This window comes from Cynocephalus volans, chromosome 10 (genome assembly GCF_027409185.1).
Source record: "Cynocephalus volans isolate mCynVol1 chromosome 10, mCynVol1.pri, whole genome shotgun sequence".
NCBI lineage: Eukaryota > Metazoa > Chordata > Mammalia > Dermoptera > Cynocephalidae > Cynocephalus > Cynocephalus volans.
Genome location: NC_084469.1, coordinates 36607993 through 36621091, shown reverse-complemented (window position 1 = coordinate 36621091; position 13099 = coordinate 36607993). Strand labels below are relative to the sequence as shown.

General features: G+C 36.7%; 2 protein-coding genes across 4 annotated transcripts in view; one reads left to right on the top strand and one right to left on the bottom strand.

The window, feature by feature from the left end:
• CFAP52 (cilia and flagella associated protein 52) overlaps window positions 1–3724 on the bottom strand; it is a 51083-nt gene extending 47359 nt beyond the window's left edge. The window contains exon 1 of one of the 2 annotated variants that reach the window (XM_063112756.1): window positions 3650–3724. In XM_063112756.1, the coding sequence (XP_062968826.1) occupies window positions 3650–3724 (75 nt within the window). The remainder of the gene's footprint in view (window positions 1–3649) is intronic. The other variant, XM_063112755.1, reaches the window with a different exon arrangement.
• Window positions 3725–4592: 868 nt separating this feature from the next.
• The window catches only part of STX8 (syntaxin 8), a 268672-nt gene continuing 260165 nt past the window's right edge, over window positions 4593–13099 (top strand). For both annotated transcript variants that reach the window (XM_063112417.1, XM_063112418.1), the window contains exons 1-2: window positions 4593–4650; window positions 8691–8790. In XM_063112417.1, coding sequence (XP_062968487.1) covers window positions 4634–4650; window positions 8691–8790 — 117 coding nt within the window. In that variant the 5' untranslated portion in view covers window positions 4593–4633. The remainder of the gene's footprint in view (window positions 4651–8690; window positions 8791–13099) is intronic.

The window sequence follows — 13099 nt, the reverse complement described above, 5'->3', positions numbered from 1 at the left end:
TTGTACAAAAAGATTATAATTTAAAAAATAATTTATTGTGGTGAAATTCATATAACATAAAATTAGCCATTTTAATGTGAACAATTCAGTGGAATTTAGTACCTTCATAATGTTTGTGCAACCACCACCTCCATCTAGTTCCAAAACCTTTCTGGAATATAATTTTTAAAACTAATTTCTTACCAATGGACATTTGCGTTGTTTCCTCCAATATGTGGGGTATTATATATAATACCATAATGAACCTCACTGTACATAAATTTTTTGAAAACTTGAATAAGTGATCCGAGTTTTTAACATCTTGAAGATTATCCTCATTAAAAACTCCAGTAGATACTACAAAACTGGCTTTCAAAAAGGTGATAAAATTTATACTCCTGGCAGTAGTAATTGCGAACCATGTTTTATTCTCACCTTACTAAGTATTATCTCATGTTTTTAGCCTTTGCCAGTTTGAGAAGTAAAAAATAATGTCATTGCTTTTAATATTTTTGAGCTAATAGCCATTTATATTTCTTTCATTTATATTTCTTTGCCAATTACCTATTTCTGGGATTTGTCCATTTTTAATAAAGGACCAGATAGTAACTATTTTAGGCTTTGTGGGCCATATGGTCTCTGTTGCAATATTCATCTCTGCTAGTGTAGTGTAAAAGCAGCCATAAACGAATGGGCATGACTGGGTTCCAACAAAACTTTATTTATAAAAATAGGCAGTGAGCCAAATTTGGCCCACAGGCTATAGTTTGTAGACTTCTGATCTATTTTGTAGTTGTTGCTGGTTTAAGTTTATAAGAGCACGTTGCATATTAGGAAAATCATGGACTATCTACTCTGGTCAATTGATGAACATGACTGAGCTGTTAATAAGTATAGCTTTATAAAATGTTTTCATATTCAACACAATTATATTTGGTTTGTATAAATAATAAATTCCTGTCAAAATACAATACAGTATCTAGAAGTATCCACTAGTCATACATTTATACTTTCAACTTAAAATCCAAGTTTAATAATGTAACACTGCAATAAGTTCTAGTATCCCAATAGTAAAAGGAGCCTTGCTTTTGTTTCTAAATTGTTTCCGTATGAAATCTCAACTCAATTACGTTGTATTTAAGGCCTCCGAAATCTAATTCCAGGTGCTCTTTCCTGTGTTGTCCTGCCAGTCCCTGACGCTGAAGCCACCAAGCTATTTGCCGTTCCTCAACCAGGCCCCACACTCCCCACTTTTTCTCCTTTGCTCCCCTATTCCTGCTATCCGTAATATTCTGCCCCTCAGTCTTTACTCACTAACTACTACCCAGTTTGAAAGACTGTTTAAATTTAAAGAGGGCAATCCTTCCTTAACCTCTTTCAAGCCTAGTAAAGAATCTTTCTCCCAAACTTTTCCAGTTTTGCCTATTCTCTTTCTTGAGAGCTAGTGTAGGCTTTTTAAGTAAACATTTTTCACTGAAGACAAAATACAGAAAACTCATAACTTTTTACCTAGTAAACAACCCATTTAACTATAGCCCAGATCAAGAAATAGAACATTACCACATCTGAGACGTCTCCCATGTACCTTCTCCCTGTCTTTACCTCCCAAAAGATAGTCTCTGTTATGACTTCTATTCCTGTAGATTTTCTCTGTTTAGAACTTTTATGAATGGAATGATACAATAAGTACTCCTTTGTGAATAAAAAACATTCAACATTATGTTTGTGAGAGCCACCCTTGTTGTTGTATATAGCAGTAGTTCATTCTTTTTAATTGCTGCAGAGTAGTGTATTGTATGAATATACTACCATTGACTTGTCCTTTCTATTTTTAATGGACATTTTGGTTGTTTCTAATTTTTAGCAATTAGAAATAATGCTATGATAAACATTCCTACATATGTTTTTTGTACCTTTCTGTTGGGTATATGATATAGCATTTGAAGGATACATCACAAGTCTTTAGGATGTATTCAGAATTTATCATAAGAAAAAAAGTTAAGGAGCTAAAAGATTTAGCTATGCAGATGTTCTTTGTAGCATTTTAAAATAAATGCAAAAATAGAAATTATGCTAAATTCTTAAATTATGGCATATCTATGGAACACAATATTACATTGAATATTACAGTAAAAGTATGGCATAGAGTATATTATTTATTTTATTTTATTATTTATTATATTTATTGCTAAGGAAAGATTTACACGACATACTGTTAAGTGAAAAAAAGTCTGGTTATATGAGAATATATACAGCATGAGTCCATTTTTTATTTTAAAAAGAACATATTTATATGTAAGTGTATATTTGAAAAGATCACACCCAAAGTTTAACAGTGATATCTTTGGGAAATGTAACAATGGCTGATGTTTCTTTTGGTTTTACTGTATTTTTCCATTTTTCTAAACTCTTCTTTTAAGCATGACTATGAATTTATCCCTGTTTTCTCAGCCCATAGCATACTATTTGTCATATAGTGGTTCTAAATAAATGTGTATTTGACTATATGAAAAAATATAAATCATCACAAAACCAACAAGGTAAAACCAATTTCATTCATTTGGACCATTCTAAAAGACAAAGATAATTAGTAACTGCCGTAGAAGGTATCAGCATTTATATTTAATATATAATAAATATATTATATATCAATATAAATAATAAATATATTACTATATATTTGCTCTTAGAACTCTACAAAATAGCATGAATTCAGCTGCAGAGCTCTATGTGTGTGGCTCTACACTGGCTCACTAGTGACCCTTTGCAACTCACTGCAGGCCACTCAATTCCTTTACCAATGATCTTGTAACCAGCTCAAAAAATGGCCAATGTCTCAGATGTATAAAGTGCCCACTTTCTATCAGAGACTGTTAAAGTAAAAGGAAGAGTCAAGAGCTAAGTACTAGAATGTGCTTAGAACTTAAATAGTGATAGTTTGCATCTACATTATTACAATTGGAAAGCTTTTAGGCATCACAACACACTTTTAAAAAAAGGTTTGCTTTTCTTAAAATTTAATTCATTGCTTTCCCTCATCCCTCAAAAAGCAAAAACCCCACAGCATTTTTTCTCCCTTAACATTCAAAACAGTAGGCAGTCACATAAGATTTGAGCAGAGCGGCCAGGCCCCTCCTCTGATCCAAACATCTGTCTTCTCCGGCTCCCCCTGGCGTCCCTTTCCCCTTTCTATTCATTTAGAATCCTTTCTTCGGGTTAGAGGACCAAGGTGATCCCCTCCCAGTCCCTCCTCATTGACACTTCAGCTGGGATTTCAGAAGTTTTGTTAGATGGTCTCAGGGGCCGAGACAGCAAGCATACGGTGGTTTCGGAGGGGCCGAGGGCTTTGCGGGCTGCGTGGGGCTCAGAGCCAGAGAGGGCTGAGCCGGTGGGACAAGGGTTCCAACTATCCTTACTCATCCGTCTGGACCGGTGAGGAGGCATATGATCCCTTTTAGGAGCTGGCGCTTGTCCAAGCTCGTAAAAACCATCTCCCTTCCTGAGGAAGTGACTCTCCGAGGCCCTTGGGTGGGCGAGGCTGTGCTGGTCACCCTGTGCTTGGCCCTGGCTAGGGCTCTTGCCATTGTCCCACACTTCCTTTCAGGTACCACCCGGTGTCTCACTGTCCCTGTTTGTACTACACGTCCTCAGTGTTCCCAAATCACCCAGCCTCACCATTGAAGCCGATCACGGCGTCAAGCTCCAGCTCCGCCACCTGGGCCCCCGGTGAAATTTGGTTATTCATCGCTGGGAGGCTCAGCTCACTCTATTCTCAGTTGCTGCCGGGGCAGCGTCTCCTGGTCGTTATGGTAACGGGCTCGCGCGCATGCGCGCCAGATCCACGCCCACGTAGAAACCCAGCGGGTAGAGTTCGAGTTCATTTGCCCTCTTGCAAGGGGAGCGAGGGGTTTTTTTTTGTTTGTTTGTTTGTTTGGTTTTTTTTTTTCTTTCCCTCTCTCTGGAAATTTAGGGGCTGGAATTGAATGCACAAAACGAATCCCTCCATCCCCCTCGTGTAAAGAGTCTGTGACCTTTTTGGTAACTATATAATCAAACACCTAATGACATTTAAAAAATAAGCATAGAGGATTGATGGGAAGGCTATTATAAAATAATATATAGTTGGTACATCCTTGGTTCCTTTGTCTGAAGCAGGATACAACAATTTTAAAAAAGTAAAGCTTTATTGAGGTATAATTTACATACCATACGATTCACTTAAAGTGAGTTTTAGGAAGTTCATACGGTGTGCAGCTATCACCGCAGCCCAGTTTTTTGTTCGTTTAGTTTTAGTTTAATTTTGTTTTTGAAGCAGGATAAAATTTTAAGTAACTGCGAGAGAGGGAGAGAGGTCTTGGGGGTGCCCCGGCCTTCCTGGGAAAATGCTTAGCTTCTGTTCAACAACCATTTCATTTTAATTGCGCCCAGCAGTTCGCGTCTCTCAGTAAAAGCAGGTTGCTCCAACCTACTGTCCCTCAGGGGAGCGCTTCCTTTCTTTGTCATAGTTCTCGGGTACCAACACCGTACATATTCGTGTTGCAAACTCCACGCTTCTTTCGCGCGCGGGGCCGAACCGCGGGGAATGAGCCGCGCGGGCCGCCGTCGTCCGCTGCTGCGAGCAGGAAGTGTCCGAGCGGCGGGCGGAGACTGCACGATGGCCCCGGACCCCTGGTGAGCCCCGGGTGAGGGCGGCGGTGCGCGGAGGGACCTCCGGGGAGGCCGCACCTCCCGGGAGCAGGCGAGCGCTTGACATTGTGGCTGGAGGCTTTTCGGGAGGGGGGAGGGTCAGCGGAGACTTGCTGAGAGGCACTCAGCCACATCCCGCCACCCTCGGTCCTTGCTGGGGTGGCCCGGGAAGGCTACCGGGTGGACCTTTGGGGAGCTGAGGGCTGCAGCCGAATCTCTCAATATTCCTTCAGCCCTTCTGGGCTGCATCTCGCCACGGGGATTTCCCGCCCATCTTGGTTGTGGAGCTGGCTGGTGCAGGCTCCCCTGGACTACTATAAAAGTGAAATAGAAATAAGGTTTTTGTGGAAAGTCAGTCCATCCAGTGAACCCCTTATTTCACAGGTGGAGAAACCGAGCTTCAGAACCCACGGTCGGTCACCAGCTAGTTAACCGGCTGGGGCTAGGACCTAGATCTTGTAGGCCCTTCAAAAAACTTTTAGGAATCCGGGAGGGAAATGATGCTCTCGTTTATAAGGCATTTTACCTTTTCCTGAGTTAATATCATGAAGACTATTCCTTCAGCAGCAACTTCTGCAGTAAAACAGTAGCTGAAAACGGTCATTTATTAAGCAGTTTAGTCCCAAGGACTGAATGATGGAAGGTAAAGTTCTGATATCAAGGAACGCATTGCGATAGGGTAACAGACTTGACCTTTCTTCCTAATAATTAAAACATAGCTCTATAAAGTTCTTGTTAGAGCATGTGTCTTATGTTGATATTTCTAACATAGTTTTATAATTGTTTAAGTTGCAGACAATCTAGGTATTAGGAGAATGGATTCTGAGATCAAAGTTAGAGTTATCTGGAATCTAGGTTATCTGGACTAATTGCTTAATTTAACACTGATTTTTTTTTCCCACCTAACTTTTACAGTTTATACACCCTTTGATAGAAAATTTAGAGAATATTGAATATTTGCAGAGAGGAAAATAAATAGCATCTTTAGCTCTATCATTTGGAAATAGTCATTATTGATTTTTTACAATGGATTTATGACTTTAATCTGTATTATATATATGTTTTACAAAACGGAACATTTCATGTCATTGAACATTCTCTGAAAACATGATTTTTTTATGTTGGATAATAGTTCATCCTATGAATGACCATAGTTTTTTTCTCATATATCAGGTTTGTTTTTGTTTGTTTTGGTGTTTTTGTTTTTTTACTATTGCAAAGGCTGTCCCTTTGTTCCATCCCTTATTTCCTTGGGCTCCGTTCATAGAAGTAGAACTATTGGGTTCAAGGGTATGAACATTTTTACGGCCCTTGTTACATTTTCCTAAGTTTTTGTTTTAGTACACCTACTTTTAAAAAACTTACTATGGCGGGTAAAAGATAAGTTTTTAAAAAGTAAGTAGACAAAAAAACCCCCACAAAAACCCAAGAGTGGCAAAATACTCATCACCTAATTTCTGTAATTATCAATATTCTGCCATTTTTGTTTCCGTCCACCACACCTTTTTTCTTTTATGGGTATACTTTAAAGTAGATCTTATACATATATTAACTGTACATTCCATGCTTTTCTGATAGAAAAGAGGCCCAATTCATAGTCTGGAAACTTATTTGATGCTCCCTTTTCCAGTGCTGTGGTCTGTGTGACGGTGTCACCATCCTCTTAGTTACTTAGACCTGAAAACTAATCATTCACTTTTTAAAAATTCTTCGTATCAGATAATTCCCTAATCTCCACTAGTTTTTTTCTTAAAAATATTTCTGACATCTCTTTTATGCTATTTCTTTTATTGTCCAACCTTTATAGCCTAATACCTTGAGGACAGAATGTACAGGTAACTGGTTATGGAATTGAATAGCTGGAGAAGTCTTCTACTGGTCTCCTGCCACTACTGTCTCATTTCTATTCAGGTTGATTTTCATAAACTAGTACATTAGGCACCTGTGTCTTGACACCATGATGAGGTGGCCATTACCTCTAAGCCAGTGTTTCAGAACCATTGCTCTTTGGGGCTAAAATGAGAACGCGAGGATTGGTGGCAAGACACCTGGGAGTTTGTCTAGCTGTTTGACCTTTAGCATTTCCCATAACCTCTTCAAGGCCTCACTTTATGTGTAAAAGTGTCCTGTATGGCTCTAAAATTCTCTTGTAAGTCTAACCTTATTAGAGTGGTGTCCAAGACTCTGCAGTAACCAGCTTCTACTCACCTCTTTATACTTTACCCTCCTAGCAGGGCCACCACTCAGCCGACTGTTCCAGGCACGTTTCCTTCTTTTCATCTTTGCTTGCTTCCTGGGCCTTTCCTGTGTTTAGAATGTGCTCCTGTCTACATAAGAGGCCTGCTTTAACCTAGTGGTCAGCCCCATCAGAGTGCCTTGGCCAACAGTAATTTCTCCACTTCTGAACTCCCCAAATACTTACCATTTAGACTCCACATTTGGCAGGAGGTATAGTGTAGCATATGTTATTGATTTTCAAATGTCTGATTTGGGACCACAGATCCTTTTCATAGATGACAATGAGGAGGGGAAAAAGTGACATATGGCAAAGCTGGGACCAGGTCCCAATTTTCCTCCTGTTTTCTTAATTCTGTGTTATCTTGTATCGCCTACTCTTTTTCCAGATACACATATCTATTAATATATACATATAGATAGAAAAGTATATGAATGATATATGTAGATGATATATATGTAAATTGTACTACTTTTTCAGTGGTTCAGGATCATACCTCACAGGATCCTTATGAGTTTACAATTTAAAGCTCTTAACATAGGACCTGGCCCAGATCAGGTACTCACCTGTTAGCTGCTGCTATAATTACTATAGTAAGATTCTTAAGAAAAATGATTGAAGCATTTTCCTTTATTCATAAAAACACTTAGCAAGTTCCCTCAGTGTGCAAGTGATAAGAGGGAATTAGGAAATTTTAAAAAATGGATTGTTTATTTTCACAAGTAATGATTGGGACATTATGGCAAATAGCAGTTTTTAATATTTTGTAATGGACAGTCCTGGAAAATATGTTGGTTGTATAAGTGCAGCATTGTCCTTGCTTTTTAGGAGCAGACTGTCTGGTAGGAGAAATGAAATGTGTATGCATACTTATGTGTTTTCTGTAGAACAGATAGAAAGTAAAAATGTTATGACAGAAGGAAAAAATAAGTGGCTATCGGGAGTTCACTGTGAATCCTTCAAAGCCCCCAATACTGTTCAATGACAAGTAGAAGCTCAGTAAATGAATTCTGGCATGCCAAAAAGCCAGGTGGGTGTGTGACCTTTGTCCACAGAGCATTCTGTTGTAGCTTAAACAGTACTTGGCTGTTCCTGACTGTAGAGCTCTCCCCTGGGGATCTGCATGGCTAGCTTCTTTACCTTGCCTCAGTGCCACCTGATCATAAATAGAACCTCCTGTCACTCTCTGTCCCTTTATCATGCTTCATTTTTCTTCTTAGCACATATCAACACCTAGCATACTATGTGTTTATTTGTTTCATGCCTTTCTCCCTCCACTGAAATGTAAGCTCCTTAAAACAGGGACTTTGTCCATTTTGTTCAGTGCTATAGTCTCCAGTGCCTGGAACACAGCTCGGTACAATGGAGGCCCTCCAGAAAGGTTTGGTGTATATTTTGTGAATGAATGAATAAAATACTTTGTCATCAGCCATATAGCAAAGAGCCCAGACCCTGGGGCCAGATAGCCTTGGTTTGCAGCTAGCGGTACCACTTGGGCAAGTCACTCTACCTCTTTGTGCCTCATTTTCTCATGTGTGAGGTAGAGATGGGGTTGGTATGCACCTCATAGCATTCTTGTGAGATGTGAGTTATTACAAATGAAGCATTCAGAGCAGTGCCTGGCACTTGGTAAGTACCATTTAGTACATGTTGCTGTTACTGGTACTGTTGTTACCCTCCCTTCCTGTTTGAATTTGTGATTAGAATTAAAAACTCAGACTTAGATAATGGCAGAAATTTCTTTTAAAGAACTTTAAATATTTTTCTCTTTTTTATGACTCTGATGCAGGTTCTCCACATACGATTCTACTTGTCAAATTGCCCAGGAGATTGCTGAGAAAATTCAACAGCGAAATCAGTATGAAAGGAAAGGTGAAAAGACATCCAAGGTAATACCAGGAGAGAATTTCTACTTAAAATGATTTGTTTGAGGTCTGAAGACCTTCCTATATCTGAGGCTCTGTGTGTGTGAGTGTATAATGGCCTAGCTGCTAACATATGTTGAATTGACATCACAACCAACTAGTTAATAGTTATTTAATCATCGAGACTAGATGAAGTATAACATATATTTAATTTCTCCTGTTTTATCTTAAACGTTTTTAACAATTTTATAATCTAATTCAAGGGTTAATAAACTTCCTCCAGATAGTAAGTCTTTTAGGCTTTCCAGGCCAAAAGACAATGTCCTCGACTCTTCTCCTTTTTCTGACCAAAAGGATGGCAGACTTTTTTACATTTTACACTTAAAAATGTAAAAACCATCTCTAGTTGTGGGCTGTATAAAAGCAGTGATGGGATTTGGCTAGGAAGTATATTTTTATACTTTTTTTATATTTTCATACTGATGCCTTTGATTCAAATCCAACACCACACACAGGCTTCTTCCCTACCTTCCCCATTCCCAATTTAAATTTTTTTTCTCCCACAGTGAGAACCCTGGTTTCCAAAAGCATTATATATGTTTACTCATTTGTTCTATCTTATAGTTTACGGAAAATAGTTCTGTACATGACTGTGTAAGTACCGCTACAAATACTAAGTGAAGTCCAAATTTTGTGTCTTTTTTCTTTTTTAACTTAGAACATCCCATAAGGATATGAAGTTATTTTGCTGCAGTTATTAGAATTGATTCCTTTTTTCTGTTTTATGCTAGCTTTTGTTTATTGTTCAAAATAAAGAGGTACACTCAAAGTTTTATTTCCATCCTTCTTTTCTCCTCCTCTTCTTCACTTCTTATAGGTGACTGTTTTTATTAATTACTGGTTTATTTTTCCTGTGTTACTTTTTGCAGAAATAAGCCTCTCTGTGTGTGTTCTTATTTATCTTCCTTTTATATAAAAGGTAGTCTTTTGTATATTGCTCTTTTCACTTAATATCTTGTAGAACTTTCTTCAGATTAATTCATAGAGACCTTCGTTGTCCTTCTTTTGGGCTGTATAGTATCTGTTGTGATGTACCATAGTTCATTTAACCTGTCTCTTAAGGATGGGCAATTCGATTGTTTCCAATCTTTTGCTGTTATGAATAATGCTGCAGTAAATAACCTTGTCCTTTTCTAAAAGTTTTTTTATTTGTGGAGGTGTCTTTTAAAGGTGAGTTCTCAGAACAAGGGCCTTTGTGATTTTTTTTTTACCTGTCACCAAATTCCCCTCCACAGTGGTTGTCACTTTTGGCACCCCCACCCCAGCAGTGTGTGAGAGCTTCTGTTCCTTCACAGCCTGGTCTATAGAGGGTGTTCTGAATCTTCTGAATTTTTGCCAGTCTGATAAGTGAGAAATGATATTTCAGTGTAGTTTTAAATTTGTATTTCTCAAATTATGAGTCAAGTGGAGTATGTTTTCAAATGCATAAGGGCTATTTATATATATTTTTTTCTGTGAACTATCTTCTTCTGCCCATTTTTCTATTGGATTGTTCCTTTTTAGTCTTGATCTTTAAGAAATCATTATATTCTGGGGAGATTAGCTTCTTGTGATAAATTGTGGTTATTTCCTCTTTATCATTTGATGTTTGAGTTTGCTTGAGGTATTTTTTGTCATATGAAAGTTTTGTTTTTTAAATGAATTTGAGGATCAGTCTTTAATTGCTTCTGTATTTTTTGCCATAGCTAGCTAGGTTTTTGCTATTTCCAGGTTATAAAGAATTTTCTGTTTTTTTTCTAGTAAACGTATTGTTTCATTTTTTACTTTCAGAGCTCTGATTCATTTAATCAGTGTTTTCTTCTTGGACAGCTAGATTATTTCTAATTATAAACAGTTTTTTCAGTGTAGCCAAATTATTGCGCATGTTAGAATTAATTCCTCAATATAGGCTTTCTGGATTTGTGTTGTATAAAATTTTAAAGCTTTGAACATATATATTATAGAATTACATGTCTACGTCAATTCTGATCTTTTAAAAATCTGTTAGGTGAAAATATGTTACACTAATTGAATATGCATTTTTTATTATGTTTTGAACATCTTTACATATATTTATGGATATTTGTGTTTCTTCCTTTATGAATTGCCTGTGTATGTCTTTAACTTAATCTTATTGTTTCTTAATTTCAAAGTTCTTTATGTATGTTAACTATATTAAGTTTTGATCTGGCATATTTGGGATAAATATTTTTCTATTAATTTGGCTTTTGATTTTGTAAGTGACGTTTTTTGACATGCACTTGTTTTTAAATTTTACGTGAAATTAATATTTTTATTTGTGGTCTCTTCTTACAGGAAGAGGGAAAATCATGCTTAGAAAGGCTTTTTACACTTAGAGATTACATAAATATTTTACCTAATTATCTAAATTTTCTTTGAGCTTTTCTTGTTTTTTTTTTGTTTCATTGTTTTTTGTTTTTCTTGTGTGTGTACATCTTTGAAATATTTGAAGTTTATTTTGGTGTGTGGTAGGTATCTAATTTTATTTTTTTCCCTATTTGCTTAATTTTTGACCCCTATCCCCCAGATATGAAATATTCCATATTTTATTGACTGAATTTTTACACAACTGCACTGTTTCTAGGCCTTCTGTTGCACTATTGAAGCTGTTGGTAACTACCAGCATTGCATTCTTGTAGATTTTTATAATGACTTCATATCTGATTGTTTAAGGCCCCCTTATTGCACATATTTATGGTTTTTCTTTATTTTCCTTTATCCTTCTTTCAGAGTAATTTTGTGAAACTTCATTAAAAAACATTTTGTGCAGTGCCTCAGTTTCTACTTCTTCTCCAATAAAAGAATTCCAAGTTGGAATTCTTGAATAGATGTGTAGTATGTTTTTAAATTTTTTTTTTTTAAGTTTATTAATATATATTTTTTTACATTCTAAGATGTTGTGGAGCAGTTGCGGGGAGGAGGACAGGGGAAGGGAGAAGGAAATAGGGTGGGAGAAGGCGGAAAGATGAGGGGTATGGTTGAGGCCTGTGGCACCCCTCTTATTCCTGCAGGGGAGACAAGAGGGCTTCCATGATGTGTAGTATGTTTATAAATTGGGTACAAATATATTTTTGCAATATTGAATATTTCCTTTTACTCATTCTTTCAGCAATATTTACTGCACACTTGCTATATGCCAGGCACTGTGTAGCTATTTTTTTGGTGTTGTTGATGAAGTTTTAAAATAATTAAAAAATTCTTCCTAGCTATTACTTAAATACAGAAATGCTCATGATTTTTTTCATTTTATGATTGATAACCATACTGAATTCTTTTACTGTTTCTAATAATCTTTCAGTTGATTCTCTTGTTTCCCAAATAGACTATTATCAATCTGCAAATAATGATAATTTCATCCCTTTCTAGTCGTTATATACTTTAATTTGTCCTATTTTATTGATTAGAACTTCTAGATCAAAATTAAATAATATTCCAGTTAAGGCAGTAGTGTCCATTCTTAGTTTTTTTCTTTTTTTGTTTTTTTATTTTCTCTCATACTCTATTCATCATGTTTATTCTGCTTTTAATTTTTATTTTATTATGAATATTCATGAGATACAAATTACCAGAAATTGCTTTGTACCCCGTGTCCCCACCCAATTGTCCCCCAACCTCTCCCCCCAACTCCGCTTTGCAGCCCTAAGTGTTATATTCTGTTTTTAAAAAGATTTAGGTGAGATTGATGTGTAGTTTTCTTATTTTGGTTATCCCTGTCAGTGCTTGTTTCCAGGGTTATGTTAACTTAACATATGAATTAGACTTTCCATCTTTTCCTGTGCTCTGGGAAGCTTCTATTTAATTATGATAACAGAACTTTTTTCCAGATTATAAAAAGTAATCATTTTCTTATAAAATTATTAAGAAATTCCACTACTTAGAGTTAACCACCCTTAGCATGTTGGTGTATTTAGTTCCTGGATTGTTTTTCTCTATTTGGGTGACATATTTTATTTGTTGATTTTTTCTTTTAATAAATTATGATGGCTATCTTTCTATGTTACCAGATTGAGATTTGAGTCATGCTTTTTAATGGCTACATACTCTTCCATCTCTTGAATGCTTTTGGTCTTTAATTTCGTAGGCTCTTCATAGGCCTGGTGTGTATGTGTGTTGTGCTTTTTTGCTTGCTTGTTTTGCTTTTTACTCTTTGAGGAGAGATCTGCTTTCCTTGGCCTTTCTCCATAAACATTGTGGGTGGTTCTTCCTTGGTTCCCAGAGGTATTAGAACATTTAGACTTTTCTTGGCTGCTGATACCTTGGAGAGTTGCTTGAT